The sequence below is a fragment of the Equus quagga genome, chromosome 15 (genome assembly GCF_021613505.1).
Source record: "Equus quagga isolate Etosha38 chromosome 15, UCLA_HA_Equagga_1.0, whole genome shotgun sequence".
NCBI lineage: Eukaryota > Metazoa > Chordata > Mammalia > Perissodactyla > Equidae > Equus > Equus quagga.
The window spans coordinates 89,011,249-89,028,072 of NC_060281.1; the positions used below are offsets into that span (position 1 = coordinate 89,011,249).

Genomic DNA, 16,824 nt, shown 5'->3' on the forward strand with positions numbered 1-16,824 from the left:
TAAAGAATGAAGAAGGATAACTGGAAGTTAACCTAGTAAGGGTCAGCACTTCTGAGAGTATCAATGAGGGGCAAAGAGCCAAGATGATCCCTGGGGTGGAGAGAGGGATTCATGAGGAGAAGCAAGGCAATTTTAATGGTAGGGCCTATGGCTCATTCAGGGCTCCAAAGCTGTAAGTTGAAGACCAAACCTGACACCACATGAGGTGGAATATCCCCTAGAATATGCTTCCTCACTAAAAGGCAAGTCAACCAATGGTCTACTGTCTGCCACTCCTCTCCCTGGTAACTGGAAGAGAGAAAAGATCTGAAAATTTTGACAGAGAGGCCCCCATCCCATGATGGGGCAGATAACACTAGCTAGAGGCAGGAACTCAAAGTGACCCCCCTACACTGTCCGAACTTGGACTCTGAGTCATTTGGATGTCATCTATACCTGCCTCTCTTGAGTAGATCAAGTGGGTGTCTGAGCAGACAGAACACAGGCAGGGACAGAGCTTTTGTTCTCAACTGCCCTCAGTGAGCTGATGCTCCCAAGGATGCACTTAGTCAAGTAGTGGGAGAGAAGAGATACCTTATTTCCTCAGCCTTAAACTTAGGAATTGTCTCACTCTAGGGGAGCTAAAAACAGAACAGGGGGCAGGAGGGGAGTAAAGCCAGCCCAGGATGATTTTGGTCTCACTTCTTCATCACTAAGAAATAGTGGGTAATAGCCCCACTCCCATGCAGCATAGAAACAGCAATAATAATCAAGGTCATGTCTAGGATGTCTGAAATGTGGAGACAGATATTTGGAAGTAAGAAGTCAGGTAATTGATGATCTGTGCAAGCATAGTCAAACTTCATGCCTCTTCACAGGATGCATGTTCACAAAATGGTGGCATTGCTATGATCAGAGGGTGGAGTTCTTAGCTCTTTGGTGTCAAAAAGGTCACTCCCTAATCAGGCATTTGCACAGACCCAGTTGATAGGTTGGTGGTCTTGACTGGCTTCAACTGGAGGAGGATCTCAGTTCCTGAAAGATAGCTCTTAAATACTCTACTGATAATATAAGGTCAGTTGAAATGGTCCTGGAGTGCTCATGGTTACAAATCCTCCCTTTTTGTTGTTCACGCCACAATCTTGAAGGATACCAGGTGACGACCACTCTAGTTTCTTCCTACTGAGAAAGGGAATAGGTTGTTCCATCTCAATTAACCAGCCTTTTAGTAAGATGGTGATGCAAGTGGGCTCTCAAAGTTAGGCCTATATTGTGTAAGCAAGTAACCAGATATTTAATAAGAAGTATTTCTAGAGAAACAAAAAGAAAGACAAGGTTAATGGTCTGAGCAAATTATAAACCAGTTTCTGATCCCAGGGTGCAGCTGGTCAAGAAGATTTCTAGATGTTAGTGTGGAAATATCTTTAGCAGGTGGAAATGTCTCTGATGATGTCATCAGGTGTTTGGGTGTATTTCTGAGTGGCTTACACAGCAACAGGCATGAATGTCTCTTAAGTTTATATCATATAGTCTAGCTTCAGTTTGTAGGGCTTCAAGAAAATGAGTGTTTTCAGTTCTCGATGATTCCAAATGAAGATGATGGAAAATGTTAGTTTGGGGATTTGTAGCCAAATATTTCAGGAGACTAGAAGAATTCTGGATCCAGTGCTGTTTACAGATAGAAAACAAAAACCCAAAAGACATTTAACAGAACTAGAATCTAGTATCCATGAATGTGTACGACAGTTTTCATGAAAACATACTATTTTATTATGTAGTGTAGTTTTATTAAAACTACCCTAATAGAATGTGTACTATTACTTTTTATTAAAACTTAATTTTTCTCCTTAAAACCACGCCTGTTTTTACCAAATTAGGTAAAACTGGCTGGCAAACAACTCTAGTTTCAATAAACTTGACCCAATTATTTACATACGAGGAGCAAGAATAATAATTGATCATATAGGCTCTTTTAAATCTACTTTGCTGGAACTTTTCATAAGGAATCTCAGATTGAAGACTAAAGGTTTCTCAAGGCCAGGAAAGCTGGCCAAGGACTTGCCATCAGATTCTGCCTGCAATACCTATATGTTGATGTGAATTCCTCTCTTCTCTTGAGGTTCCCCAAAATATCCCAAGGTTCTTTGCACCTGTGAGGGCAGTGGCCTTCTTTACTCACCCAGTAAGTTTCCCAGCAACCCTATCAGCAAGGAACAAGGCCAATATTTCCAAATGGTTTTATTCCATAAAGTCCAATCTCTGTTCCTCAAAGCTGTTTGATCATACCTGAGCCTGCACGTTTTTCTCAAATATGACATTCCAGTCAAAGCTGGGGTAATAGAACAAATGTTTCCAATTGTATCCTGCTATAAGGAGGTCAGATTCTTATTGAATTTATGAAAATGACTATATTGCCATGAAATAAGGATATTCACTCATCAAGTTTCCAAATTCTGTAGAGATCAGTTAAGGAGAGAAAGATAAATGTTTCAATTCTGCTTACAAAGGTATAATTTACCAAATTGTTATAAGTCATAGCTACCTTAAGAGAAGAGAAAAATGTTTCCTTAAATCTGGAAAAAACAAAATATTAAAAATCAGCAATTTGTCAAATGAAAAGTCATAAAAATGCTAACCATTCTCATCAGTTCATTCAGGCCTGTGCAATCGATTCTTTATCTTAATTTTCTGTTAGCTGTTTCAAGAGGCCATCATTTCCTCCATTACAGTTGTGTGATTTTTACCCAATTCAGTTTTATAATCTGAAAGTTTAGAGCAAGTGTCAGAGTCCTTTTGATGAATCTCTCTGAACTTGAAATGCAACTGCAAAAATATCAGAGTGCACCAACTATCTGCAAGTGACAAAAGACTCAAAAAATGCAATGCGACTGCAAAAATATCGGAGTGCAACAACTATCTGCAAGTGACAAAAGACTCAAAAAGGGCAATTGACAGAAAAACTGATATTTCTGTGATCTACAACATTTCAAGATAATAACAGGAATTATGGCTGACAAGCAGGACAGATCAGAATTTTAGAAATGTTATATAAATTTTTTAAACATTTATGTTAATAAGCTTCACCCACACAACATAACCTAAGAAGATTTGTCATCATTTTTTTGAGAATGCTTCCCATGTAATTTAACATACCAAATAAGCCTAATTAGTTTAATATCTTCCTGTTTATGAAAGAGAGAGCAAATGTGTTAAGAAATCCCAAAGTCCCACTGGACATTCTCACAGTTTGAATTTTGGTTAAGTTTCCCAAAAATATTAAAATATTTTGAAATACTTGGTTAAATAAGAAGCAATGCCCACTGTGAAACAATGGTAAGCTATCCACTTAACCAAATTGACAATAGGAGATGTTAAAAGCAACTTAAAGTGTTCATTATTAAAGAAAAAAACCACAAAATTCTAAGTTCTCTTAGTAGAGACTTTTCAGCCTTTTAGAACATAGGAACTTATTTGGAAAAACATAGAATTTCTGTCTTTTAGGTAGACTTACTCAAAGAGTAAAGAAAAAGCTTTTGTAATGTCTTTACTGAGAGCAGACTAAAAGTTCAAGAGAGAGAAAATCAAATTCTTATTTTGTACCAGCTTATCTTTGATGTTAAAACTTATTCACTTGATTAAATTTATTTTAATCTTAACCAACTTGACCATGCACAAAAGTCTTTCCTCAGGGTTCCTCTTCCACAAACCTAAAACTTTCTTTTAACATTAGGAATTTGTCCCATGCCTTGTTTCCTCCCTCCTAGTACTTTAGGACAAATTTATTTTTCATAGAAAAAAAATCCATTCTTTATACCTTCTTCACAGAAAACATACAACTTATTACTTTCCTTGAATATAAAAATATGTCCCTATTAATAGTTTAGCTTTAATTAGATATATTAATTATAATTCTTAACATCACAATTTCTAGAAACAAGCTACTTTAGAGTACAATTTTTAATAAAATACAAGAAATGTTTACTAATAGACCCAAACATCTTTTAGTTTCTCTGTAATAAGAAGCCAACTGTAGATAAACTTAGACATGTTTAGTAAGAATATTTTATTGTCTTATTTGAAAATGACCCAGATACTCAATGAATTTTTTATCATTTATCTTCACCTAGCAAAACATCAAAGTTTCAAGTTACCAAAGAGATTTTGGAAGTTACTTTAAATGCATGTGCCACAACATAATTATTGTAAAAAGTTCACCCAATACCTTTATATTTTTCACTTCTATTTAATTTACTTCTTCCAGATAATTACTTAGATTGCCTACAAAACATTTTGAGATAGCAGGAAAAATTAGCTATCCTTTTAAGTTTTAATTTTTATAAAATTATTAGGAAGTGAGATGGGATTCCTTTTTTTTCCCTCCCCAAAGCACCAGTATATAGTTATATATCCAACTTTTAAATCACTCCAGTTCTTCTATGTGGGATGCTTCCACAGCATGGCTTATTAATGAGAGAGTAGGTCTGTGCCCAGGGTCCAAATCAGCAAACCCTGGGCCGCTGAATTGGAGCGCACAAACTTAACCACTCATTCATGAGCCCCACCCCTAAGCTATAATTTCTGCTAATCAGTTTTGTAATAGAAATAACAGGGGGTTATTTCACCAATAAACGTAGAATAAAAGCTGCATGTATGCGTCATATCCAATGCTGATAATTAATAGCACATACCCATTTGAATCAAGCCAACAATCTTAAATAAGCTTTTATTTACAAAGATTATTTTATAGCATGTTACCTTGAAAAATATTTGGGCTAGTTTCCATTACATTTATATGAGTGCTTACTTTAAGCTAATTAAATTAAGTCTTTAGAATTTATACATTCTCAAGGTAAAAAAAATATATCATGCACACATGTATGTATATAGACACACATACACAGAGAGGCCACAGCTATCTTTTTAAAATTACTGCCATGAATCAGATACAGTAATATAAGTCTCACTGAGTATGAAAGAATAATTGAATCCAAATTTTGTTTTAAGATTTTTCTACTAATATTGATGGAGAAGGCACTCGAGAAGTTAAATTAGGGATGTGGTTGCTTTTACGGCCATTTTTCTTTCATTTTTTCTTCAGTATTTATTATTAGTGATGTACTAAATAACAGTTCCCAGAGAGGCTACAAGATTTCTGAGATAAGGTAACGGATGGAATATGAACTGCCCCTGCAGTTGCATTTCTAATTTTGCAAGGTTTTCTTTTTTTAAGAACAATTGCTCTTAATTCCTCAGAAAATGGGTTGTAACTTAAATGACTTCCTGTGTTCATCTGCCTGTCCAACTGCATCATTCCTAATTTGCTTCTTTCCCTCTGGGTGTTTAGTTTTATTTTAACTTAGCTAAGAAGGCCTAAAAATATTATTAGGCTCTGCATATCAGCTTCCAGTTTAGCTCAATATCTGATTGTAAGTTGCTAAATCCTTTCAAATATCTTATCAGGCTCTACCCAAGGATAAGCAGTAACTATACCTGACTGTATTCAAAGACAGTAGTTTCTCAGAAAATCGCTCAGAATCTCTTTAACTCTGGGAGTAGATTACATGGGTGTCTGTAAAGCCATGACCTAATAGCCCTTTCTTTTAGGTACCTTTATAAATTATTTTTATTTTAACTTTTTGCAACAAAACTGTCAATAAGGTTATTTTGGAATTCTGAAGTGTTTACCTTTAAGTGCACTTTTAAATGATCTTGTTTAATCAGAAGATTCCTTCTAATGGCCAATGTAATTCCCCTGAGGCTGATGGCAGTTTGCTAGGACCTTTAGCCACAAAATGGAGTGCAACCCAGATTTCTGTCTGACCATCTCTGATTGCAAAATGGGGTGCAACTGCCTTTTTGTCTAACGGTGTCTTGGGCACCTCCAATCTAACGATTATTAAGCCAAGCCCTCAGGACACTCAACAAGCTTGGTAAGATTCTGCAGTTCTTTGTAAATATGTACAGTTTTAGGAACCCTTAGATTCCGAGCAATTGGGCCAGAAGGTTGAGCCCTTGACTCTTTAAGGAGTAAGGTTTTTCCCTTGTTCCTTGGTTTGGAGGCTCAAAAAGAGCCCCAAATGGCCACTGTAATTTTAAATTATCTTGATCTATCTTGCCAGCTATTTACAGTTACCCCATTTTATGGAGCTTTCCCCAAAGTAGCCACAACAAACAAGGTAATTTCTAAAGAGAGTTTGTCATGGTCACTGAGAAACTCAGGCTCCAAAACAGCCAATTCAGTTTAGACAAACATTAATAGATAATACAATTCTATATATAACACAGAGAAGAATACTGGCTAGATTGTTGGGAGCAACTCTGAATCAGTGCTAGGAGTTGCTCAAGACCAGGAACAGCTTGGAATCAGTGCTAGGAGCTACTCAGGAGCAATGTCACAAGCAAGGCTTATATCCTGCCTCTAATTGTCTTGGGAGGTTCAAGTCCAAGGTTTGGAGCTCAGCCCAACAGGATTCCCTGGAATACAAGCTAAACTTATATTTCCAGGCAATCGAACCATAGAACAAAGTAAAGGACAGTTGCTTTCTTAAAGTTACTCACCCAGACACCAGAGATGTCTTGATCTAGAGGCTACTCCTGCTCCCAAAAGGTAAAAACATTCCTTGGGACCTGGAGCACTGCTGTAGTAAACTAGAATCTGATAAGCTGAGCCTCTAGACAAAATTGTCTAGGCAGCCACTTAGGGTCGACAAAAAGAGCCCATACCTTGCTGGGGTTTCCAGATCCTCAGGCAGCCAGTCATAGTACCTAATCCCTTCCTGACTGCCAAAAATTGTTACTGCACAAAATGGTGTTCTCTTGCCCAATGTACATTTTAAAAGTCAATTATTATGGCATCTTCTTTTTGGAAAAGAAATGTAACTTTCTTTTGAGAAATTGTTCTGCAAGGAGACAGGAGCCATGTGCCCTCAGATCTGATACCCCAATCCAGCGCTTGAGGTTCAATTTATGGGATTAAGGGCAGGGCAATCTGAAGTGTGGAGGTAGCTGGTTGGAGGTAAAGAGAAGTGAGGTTATTGATGATCAGTTCAAGCATTGTCAAGCTTCATGCCTCTTCACAGGACATATGTTCATAAAATCTGAGGGTGGAATTTTTAGTTCCTTAACGTCATAAAGGTCACTTATCAGACATTTGTGAAGACTCAGTTGATGGGTTGGCGGTCTCAACTGGCCTGAACTGGACAAAGGATCTCAGTTCCTGAAACACAACTCTTAAGTGCCCTGTTGATAAGATGCAATCAGTTGAACTGATCCTGGAGGGCCCAAGGTTACAATGCTCTCTTCTGTCTTCTAGTTTCTATATGTTTTTATCTCTGACTGAAACCCTTCCCAGGACCCTGCTCCTCATCAAATGCTAAATTCTAGTCTTCTTTCATTCTGTGTCCATATCACAAGTCTAGGAAGTGGCTTCTGAACACCAGAAAGTTCAGAAACACAGAATTATACATCTTTCTCTTTTATCATCAATAGTCTCACAGTTTAGTATGGGACATCCATATTACTCTACATGGAATAACACTCCCATACCATCTCTGCACCTCCAATCTTACCTGTTTGATGCTGTAATAGGACTAGAAACACACTGGAAGCAATGTCTGCTGTATGAAAACATTGTGACTTGGGAACATCATGAATTGTGCCCTTTATTCTATTAAGATGGCACATTCTATTAACTGATTTCCAGGTGTTAAAACAATCTTGCATTCCTGCAATAAATACCACTTCCTAATGTTGTGTATTCCTTTGTCTATGTTGATGGATTAGGTTTTCTAGTAATTTGTACAGGTTTTGTGTCTACATTGATAGGGGTTGTTGATCTATACTCTTCCTTCCATGTGATCTATTTATCTGGTTTTGGTATAAGAGTAACAGTGGTCTCATAGATTATGCTGGTAAGTGTTCTATCCCGTTCTATTTTTTGGAAGAGATTGTGAATAACTTGGTATCAGTTCTTCTTTAAACACTTGTTAGAATTCTCCAGTGAAACCATTTGTGTCTGGGTCATTCTTTGTGGGTAGTTTTCGATTTCTGATTTAATCTTTACTTTGTTGCAGACATAATCAACTTTTCTATTTTTTCTTGATTCAATTTTAGTAATCTGTGTCTTTCTATGAATTGGTCCATTTCATCTAATTTGTTGGCATGCAGTTTTTTATAGTATCCACTCACAATCATAAAGTCTTGTTTTATTTCTATAGTGTCAGTAGTAATGGCTCCTCTTCTCAACTTCATAATTCATTTTTTTAATTAATGATCACCTAGTTAAAGGTTTGTTGACATCTTTGATGTTTTCAAAGAACCGACTTTTAGTTTTTTTTTGTTTTCTCTAATGTTTTTCTATTTCATTCCTTAATTTCCACTCTATCTTTTTCATTTGCTTCCTTCTCCCTGCTTTTATTTCTTTTCTCTTCTTTTCACAGTACCTTAGGATGAAATGTTACTTTATTAATTTGAGATCATTCATATATTACATATGTGGTGCCCCCAAAGCAGTACTATGAGATCAATGCATACCTGTGTGTTTGTGTATGTGTTGCCACTTAACATGATCGATCCTTCCCTCACATTCATGAACACATGGAATATAGTTATAATAATTGTTTTAGCATCCCGGTCTACAAGTTATGACATCTTGGCAATTTAGGACCATTTTAGAAAAATGGATTTTTGTAATTATTATAGTTCATGTTTTCCTGCTTCTTTTCAGGAAATTTTTGATATCACATCAAGTATTGTGAGTTTTTCCTTATTGGGTCCTGGATACATATATTTCCTTCTCTGGTTTGTTTTGTACTTTTGGGTTCAACAAATTTATTTGCACAGAATTCCACCCTTTCTCAACTTGCTTGTGCACTTTCTTAGGTGGCAACAAAGCAGCCTTTAGTCTAGGGATAATGATCCCCAAGACTGAGGGAAGTTCTCCTGACTAGTCGACCTAATACCTTAACTAGGAGCTTCCCCTTCTGACTATGGAACAGGCACTACATGATTGTGCAAATGTGAGCCCTACATAATGTTCCTTTAGTGTCTCTGGGTGGTTCTTTCCTCAACTTCAGGCACTTTCCTCCCACACTAGACTCATCACTTCTCCTAGGAATGTTTGCAGAACTACAGGGTTCTCTCTCCAAGCAGATGTGTCCTCTTCCACACTCTCCCCTCTACATTTTCATTCTTTTTTGGGGTTCCCTGGAAGCACACTGTGACATGCTGAAGTGCATGCAATAGGATTTGAAGTGATCTCTCTGGAAGGAAGCATGGAGGCAAGACTGGACAGAGATGAAATGTGCTTAAAGTTGAAGATTCATCTGGGAGGCCCTGCAAGATCATCCTGAACAGAGGCAGGAACTTGGGATCTTGGCATCAAGCAGGCATTGGACCTGAGTCCCACTCAAAGAAAGCCTTAAACTTGGAGGAGGCAATTGCCTGTAGACAATAGCTCATCCCAGTGAGGGCAAGGCTGTGAGTAGCCAGGGCCTACCAGAAACAGTGTGTGGGTGATCCTACTCTCAAGGGGGGATCTTGACAAACACTAAACATCTGTTTCATGTTTTGATCCACTCAGAATCCCAGGCTGCCACATGAGCTTGGTTTTCAGAGTCCCAGCTGAATCTCAGCAGTTCGGGGTACTAATCCAGGACATGTTAATCGAAGAGTGCCCCAGACACTCCATATGGATATCCAGAGATGACTACCACTGGGAAGATTTTTTCTTCATCTTCCCTTCAAAGCAGGCCCTCTGTCCCCAACAAATACAACATCCAAGAAAAGACCATGACAGCCTCATCCTGACAGTCAAAAATCCAATCCTGACCACAATGTGTAGAGTCTGCCTGGAGGGCTCAAAGGAGAGGGAGCCTGGGCATCTCAGATATGTAGGCCTGGGGCTACTTGTTCATGGCTTTGTCTACAGTCCTCTTGAGACTGGAGGAAACTGTGACACAGATGCAGAAGGGTTTTGTGTCTCACTTCCTCATCAGTCTGTGTCACTGTGAGCATTATCACTATCTGCTGAGTGGCAGTAATAGTCGGCCTCGTCCTCTGCCTGGGCCCTGCTGATGGTCAGGGTGGCTGTGTTCCCTGAGCTGGAGCTAGAGAATCTGCCAGGGATCCCGGAGGGCCGTTCACTATCCTTATAAATCACTGTCACAGGGTGCCCGCCAGGCTTCTGTTGGTACCAGTACACATACTCTTTGTCAAAGATTCCTCCCTGGCAGGTGATTGTGGCAGTCTGTCCTAAGGCCACAGACACTGAAGCTGGCTGAGTCAGCTCCAAGGAGACCACAGAACCTGCAAGAGAGGAGAGGAGAGGTGAGTGTGAGGATTAGGGTCTCATTCCCAGAGGGCACACACCCTGCAACCTCCCCTCCACAGAGCTGAAGGTCAGGGCCAGGCTGATCCCTGGTTTCTTTGGAGGCTGAGCCCTGAGGAGCAGTACCTATACAGAGAGTGAGGAGGGGGAGCAGGAGAGGGGTCCAGGCCATGGTGGAGATGCCCCAGAGCTCTGCCTCTGAGCCTACAGATGCAGGTGTGCCTCAGGGGCTCTCTTATTCTCTGAAGAAATGCAAATTTCCTTCCTTTTTGTCACCCTGTTGGGTGTCTCCCTGCTGAGAAAAAGATTGAGCTTAAAGCAGGCTATGAAAATGAGCCCTATTCCCAAGTCCTGTAGCTGAGTACTCAGAATTGTCTCTGGTGTTGAATGAGAAAGTGCTGACCCCTGCCCCCCAGCACATGCACACAAACCTCAGTCTGTGCCCTGGGCTTCCTCTCTGGCCTTGGGGAGAGCCCCTCAGTCATGCTCTCTAGTTACGGGTTCTCCATGCAATTGGGCTGCATGTGATTGAAACAGGAGCTTGTAGGAACAGCAGTCATGCTACTGTATGAGGGGCCAGAATTCATGATCAGATACAGAGAAATTTCTCATAAAATTCTCAGGCAAGCCTTTTCTTATATTTTATTAATAAAACATAGGAGAAATCTTTACGACCAAGGACTGGGCAAGGATTTTTTGATGACATCAGAAGCATGGTTTGTTAAAGGGAGATTAATACATTGAACCTCATCAAAATTATTCTTTTGCTTTGTGAAACTTTCTAAAGCAGATGAAAAAGCAAGGAACAGCAGAAAATATTTACATATCACAAATCCAACGGAGAAGTAGTGTAAATATAGAACTCTCAAATCTAGAGTAAATATAGAACTTTCAAAACTCAAAAGTAACAATAAAATCATTCAGAAAATGGGCAGTGAACAAGAACAAACATTTCATGGAAGAGGAGATGGCAAAGGGGTGGTGGAAAGATTTTCCTCATTAGCCATGAGGGAAATACATATGAAAACCACAAGGAGATATCCCTACATACCTATCAGAATGGCTGTCATAAAAAATAGTGACAACTGTAAATGCTAGCAATGTGCTGAAACTGGATCACTTGTGCCAGCTCATGGGAACTTGAAATTGTCAAGCAACTCTGCAGAATAGTATGGCAACTTCTTAAAAACTAAACTTGTGGTTTCCATACCATAGCAATTGTACACTTAGGCATTTATTTCAGAAAAAATGAAAATTTATGTTCACAGAGAAACTATACTGAAGTGGTCAAACACTTGAATGCATAATAGTCCCAAAGTGTGACCAATATAGATGTCCTTCAACAGGCCATGGATAAATAGAGTTTGGTACACTGAAACCATGGAATACTACTCAGTAACGAAAAATTGATGAACTCTTAATGCACACAAAAATTTTGATGAATGTAGAAGCATTATGTACAGTAAAATATGACAATCCCAAAGCCTACATACTGTAGGACTCTACTTTTTATTTCTATATATCATTTAGGAAAAGGCAACATTTTAGAAATGGAGAATCAATTAGTGGGTGCCAGGGGTTAGAGACAGCAAAGGGCACTTTGAAGTAAGGAGATGGAAGTTGTTAGAAAATGATAACATGAAGGATCCTTGTTGAGTTGGAACTGTTTTGCATCTTGACTGTGTCGGTAGACATATGAACCTGGTCATGTGATAAAATCATATCAATCTAAATACACACATACACAAATGAGTACAAGTCACCTGGGCAATCTGAATTAGAAAATGCACAAAGCTTTGGTCAAACATTTCACCAAACAAAATTTACAGATGACAAATAAGCACCTGAAAAGATGCTCACCATCATACATCACTAAGAAAATGAAGATTAAAAACATAATGGGATACCACTACAGATATATTAAAATGGCTTAAATAAAACCTAACAATCTAGTGATGATGAGTGCATGGAACAACTGAAAGTCTCATAAATGCCTGGTGAGAATGAAAATGCAAAATCAATCATCCACATTGCAAAACAATTTTGGCAGTTTCTGAGAAAGTTCAACAAATATCTACCATGTGACCCAGAAATTCCATTCCCAGGTATTTACCGACGTGACATGAAAACGTATTTCCACACAAAAACCTGTAACAAAAGTTACAAAGGTTTTATGTGAAATTGCCAAAAAGTGCAAACTGGAAACAATCCAAATGTTGCTTCACTGGGGAATGGATAAAGAAACTGTGGTTCATCCTTGCAAAGGAATTCTTCTCACAGTGAAAATGGAATAAACTATTAACCTACAATGACATAGATGCATCTCAAACGTCATATGCTGTGTGACAGAAGTCAGAACCAAAAGGCTACCATGTATGATTCCATTTATATGATGTTCTTGCAAAGACCCAAATATAGGGACAGACAACAGATCAGGAATTGTGGGGTGGGGGTGGAAGCAGGCTGTGAATACCAAAGGGTCTGGGGAATTTATGGACAATAATTGAACTGTTGTACATAATGGTGGTGGAAGTGCTCACAGCTCTGTATGCATTTATCAAAATTCACAGAAATGAACACCAAAAAGTGTAGATTTTAGTGTATGTAACTTACAAGTTAATTAAAAAAAAAGAAAAAAGAAAACGTGACAGGTGATGGTTCCCATAAGCAGACTCACTTAGAGACTAGTGTGCAGGAGGTCAAGTTACACCAAAGAACACACCCCAAGGACAGGATGGGATGAGGAGAGTGGACATGGGTGGAGACGGATGCTGATCTTTGAATCAGTCACAGCCAGACTCACAGTAGAACTTACAGGAGCTCTGATGCTGTCTGTGCTCTTCAGATCCAACTGAGTATGGTGGCAGACCTGCCTCTGTCATACCACACGCACAGGTCTCTAGATGCAGGCTGCCCCCAGGAAGGGGAGTGTCCCGTCTGTGCCAGTCCTCTTCAGCAGAAGCACGTCCTGGAGCTGCAGCTCAGCACCCACCATGGAGTTCAGTGCTCTCCGTCCTGCCTCCCCTGAGGACAAATGCTTCCTGCTGAACCCTCAACCCTGAGAAGAGTCCTGCTGTACATCAGGGCACACACGGAGTCAGTACATTAGCTGCAGATGACTTATAGGGTCACCCCTGGAATCCTGAGATCCATGTCCCTGTCCTGAGCAGAGCTCCACGCTGGGAGCAGAGGGCACTATAGCTCCTGGGGACATGGCAATCTCATCTCAGCCATTCTTTCAGGGTTGTTTCCCATCCTCGGCTGGTCTGTTCTTTCCAAGCATTGTCCCCACAGTCCTGTGGTAGAAACCACAGAATATTGTGTTGCCAAAATGACCTAATTTTTGACTTGTGTCTGCCTCACCCTAGTGAAGCCCTGTGCCTGAGCATAAGGAACTAGTGGTGTCTCAGGGAGGAGGTGCACATTTGCAAGGAGAGGAGCCAAAGTTCTCAAGGTCCTGTAAAGGGACAGGGAGAAGCTCACCCTGAGTCCCTGTGGGGAAAAGAGAAGGAGAGGTTTTGGCCTCACTTTCCCCTTTGTCCTCGTCACTGTGGCTTACCTGACCTGTCCATCAATTTTACAGCTCTCACCATGGTGATACTCAGCCTCGTCCTTAGCCTGGATGCTGGAGATGGTTAAATAGCAGTCAGCCCCAGAGCTTGAGCCCAAGAAGTGTTTGGGGTTACCATGTCCCTTGCTGTGGCTTCCATCATTGTTAACCTTCATGAGATACCCAGGGGCCTCCCCTTGTCTCTGTTGATACAGTAAATGGAGTGGTGCTGTGCTCAATGCTCAGGGTGCAGGTGATCACAGAGACCTGAAATAGTAAATAAACAGTAAAACAGAATGATTCTCAATGCCCTGAGACTGGACAGATGTCCCTAAGACTTTGCTTGGAGGGAAATGTCAGGGAGGGAGATAAATGAGACCCTTGGACACTCTGACCTGTGGAGAAAATGAGAGGCAGGCAGTAGAAGAGAACACAGTCCATGGTGGGGGGTCTCCCAGGAGCTCTGCCCTGAGGCTACCCAGCTGGACTGGCCTCCTCAAGCTCCACTCTTATCTTCTCTTCTTGAAGCTCAGGAAGGGAGGAGCATTGAATGCACATCTAATCTCCATTTGCTCTGTCTGAGCTCCTCTCTGAGCCCTGAGCCTAAGGACCTCCTGATGATAATTCCCTGAGGTCAGAAGAAGGACCATGGGTGGGCTTCAGAGTCGGAGGTAGATTCTACCGAACAGAAGCATTGGAAAAAGAAGCATCAGTCACATCCTTTGCACTTGAGCACTGCCCAGGGGACTTGGACCTATTAAGGTCCCCAAACCAAGACCCACAGCGCCCCCTGTCGCTCCTAGGATGAATGTCATCCTACCTGTACAGCTACATAAACAGAATGACTACTTCTGAGCCTTCAATAGATGCCAGACCTTTGGTGAATGTTGACATGTATCCCCTCAGCCAGACATCACAATGATCTGCCAGTAGTCCTCTGCTTAAGGTCAGCCTCTCCTCCAGTCTGATGAGGAGGGAGTCATCATTGTGAGGTTAAATGGTTTTCCAAAAGTCTCCCAGACAGTGATGAGTGAGTCCAGATTCCAACCCAGGACACTGATCTTAGAGCCGGATCTGTTGACCCCTCCCCTCCTGCCCTTCACTATGCCCCATATCCTCCTCCTCTTCATCTCAACCCTCCTGAGCCCCTTCTGTCTCCACCTTCTCTTCTGTATTCAGGTGTTCCCTCCTCCCTGAGTCTGTGCTGAATTGTGCTCAGATCTTCACTGTGTTGGAATCTGTGATGCATGGGTCTCTGTGGAAAGAGGTTGGGACATGCCAGAATATCTATCTGATTTCAAAGATTTAGTAAAACAATTATGTAAAACACAACAACATTCTTTATATCTAATTCATACTGAAATGATAATATTTTCAAGTATTTGGTTTAAATAAAACATTTTGTGAAAAGTAATTCCTTCCGGTTTTTTTTTTTTTTCATTTTTTAAATGCAGCCACTAGAGAATTTTCAACTACATGTGCTGTTCATATTTTACTTCTATTGGACAGGGCTGCACTGCAAATTCACAGTATCAGTGGTTTCCTTTTGAAATTGGAGAGAGAACTTTCTGCACCTTGGGGAGAGGTCAAGTCTTAGCCTTAAAAGCACAATGAGAGGCCACACAGGATGGTGGTGAAGACCAGGGACTCTGGGGTCAGAAGACCGGGGTTTGCTGCTGGGCCAGCCACTTTCTAGTTCTGACCTCAGGCAGGTTGCTCATCCCTCCATGCCTCAGCTTTCCCATCTGTAAAACGGGCTGATGATGAGAATGCTTTTTATAGAGGATTTGGGATTAAACAGTTTAATAAATATGAACTGCTTTGGGTGGTGCTTGATATGTATTAATCACATAAAAATGTTTCTTATTCCTTCTGCTAACATCCTTTCTTCTTATTCTTATACATAATATAAAGCAAAGGCACTTGAATAATGGAAGGAGGAAAGTTGTGGAAACAGAAAGTCTTGGGATGGGGACATGTGAAATTGGCAACGTTTCCTTGCCTCACCAAAATACACACTCATGAGCACATACCCACACATGCACACACACATCATGCACACAAGGTCATAAATGCAATGCCCTTTGCACAGGTCACTGGAGGGCACATCCTCCCAGCCTCCAGTCCTGGTCAGTAGGTCCTTGTGTTCAGGGATGTGGTCTTGATTCTCCAAAAGGGAAATCATGGGATGTCTCAGCAGAGCTACAGCAGAACTGCTTTATGCTTGTCCAGATCTGTGATGTGGGTCATCTCACGCCGGTTGTCTCACTAGAATCAGTTCTGCTTGCGACTCCTCATTCAGCGAGGGGGGACCTAGTTCTGAAGAAACTGCAAACATGAACTTCTTATGTTGACATCAGTGTGTGTCCTCTGACCCGTCCACAGAGGGGAGAATGCAGGCCTGGGTGGCCTCAACTTAAAAAGCAAATTTACCAGTTATTTTACCCCCAAAATGTGTTTATTTGGGAATAGCCAAAAGAATTCCAATTTAGATTGTGCATGCTATGGCAAACCATAGGCATATCTGGAAAACGAAGCAAGGGAGCTACTTTTATAGAGAAAAAGTGGAAGCTGAGAAGGGCTGCTCTAAATGAAAGTCCACTGGGGGAAAGTAACAGTTCACAACAGCAATGACTTCTCATTGGCTGGGTTATTGCCAGGTGGAGAGAGAAATCTTCCTTCAGTAGTAGAGTAGTTGTACTTCCTGTTGGAGATGCAGGCACCTCTCTTCCTATTTTGACACAGATTTGACACAGGTGGGTTCAGACCAGCCCTTGGCCTCTCCCAGTGTTACCTGGGGGCGGAGGCCACCTGGGGGAGTGATTCCTAATCCTTCCTCTATCCCCTTAACACACTATTCAGCCACGGGGGGACCACAGTGCTGCATGTGTCTCCTGTCCTGGATGCCTGTCTAGGGTCCCATGTGGATGACATGGCACTACTTTCCCATACGCCCCACAGACTGGCT

General features: G+C 40.8%; 1 gene segment (V, D, J or C); it reads right to left on the bottom strand.

The window, feature by feature from the left end:
* Positions 1 to 9,970: 9,970 nt before the first annotated feature.
* LOC124227178 (immunoglobulin lambda variable 3-25-like) lies at positions 9,971 to 10,501 on the bottom strand. The segment is given in 2 exon segments: positions 9,971 to 10,284; positions 10,433 to 10,501. Coding segments are annotated over 2 exon segments (360 nt in total).
* Positions 10,502 to 16,824: the final 6,323 nt, after the last annotated feature.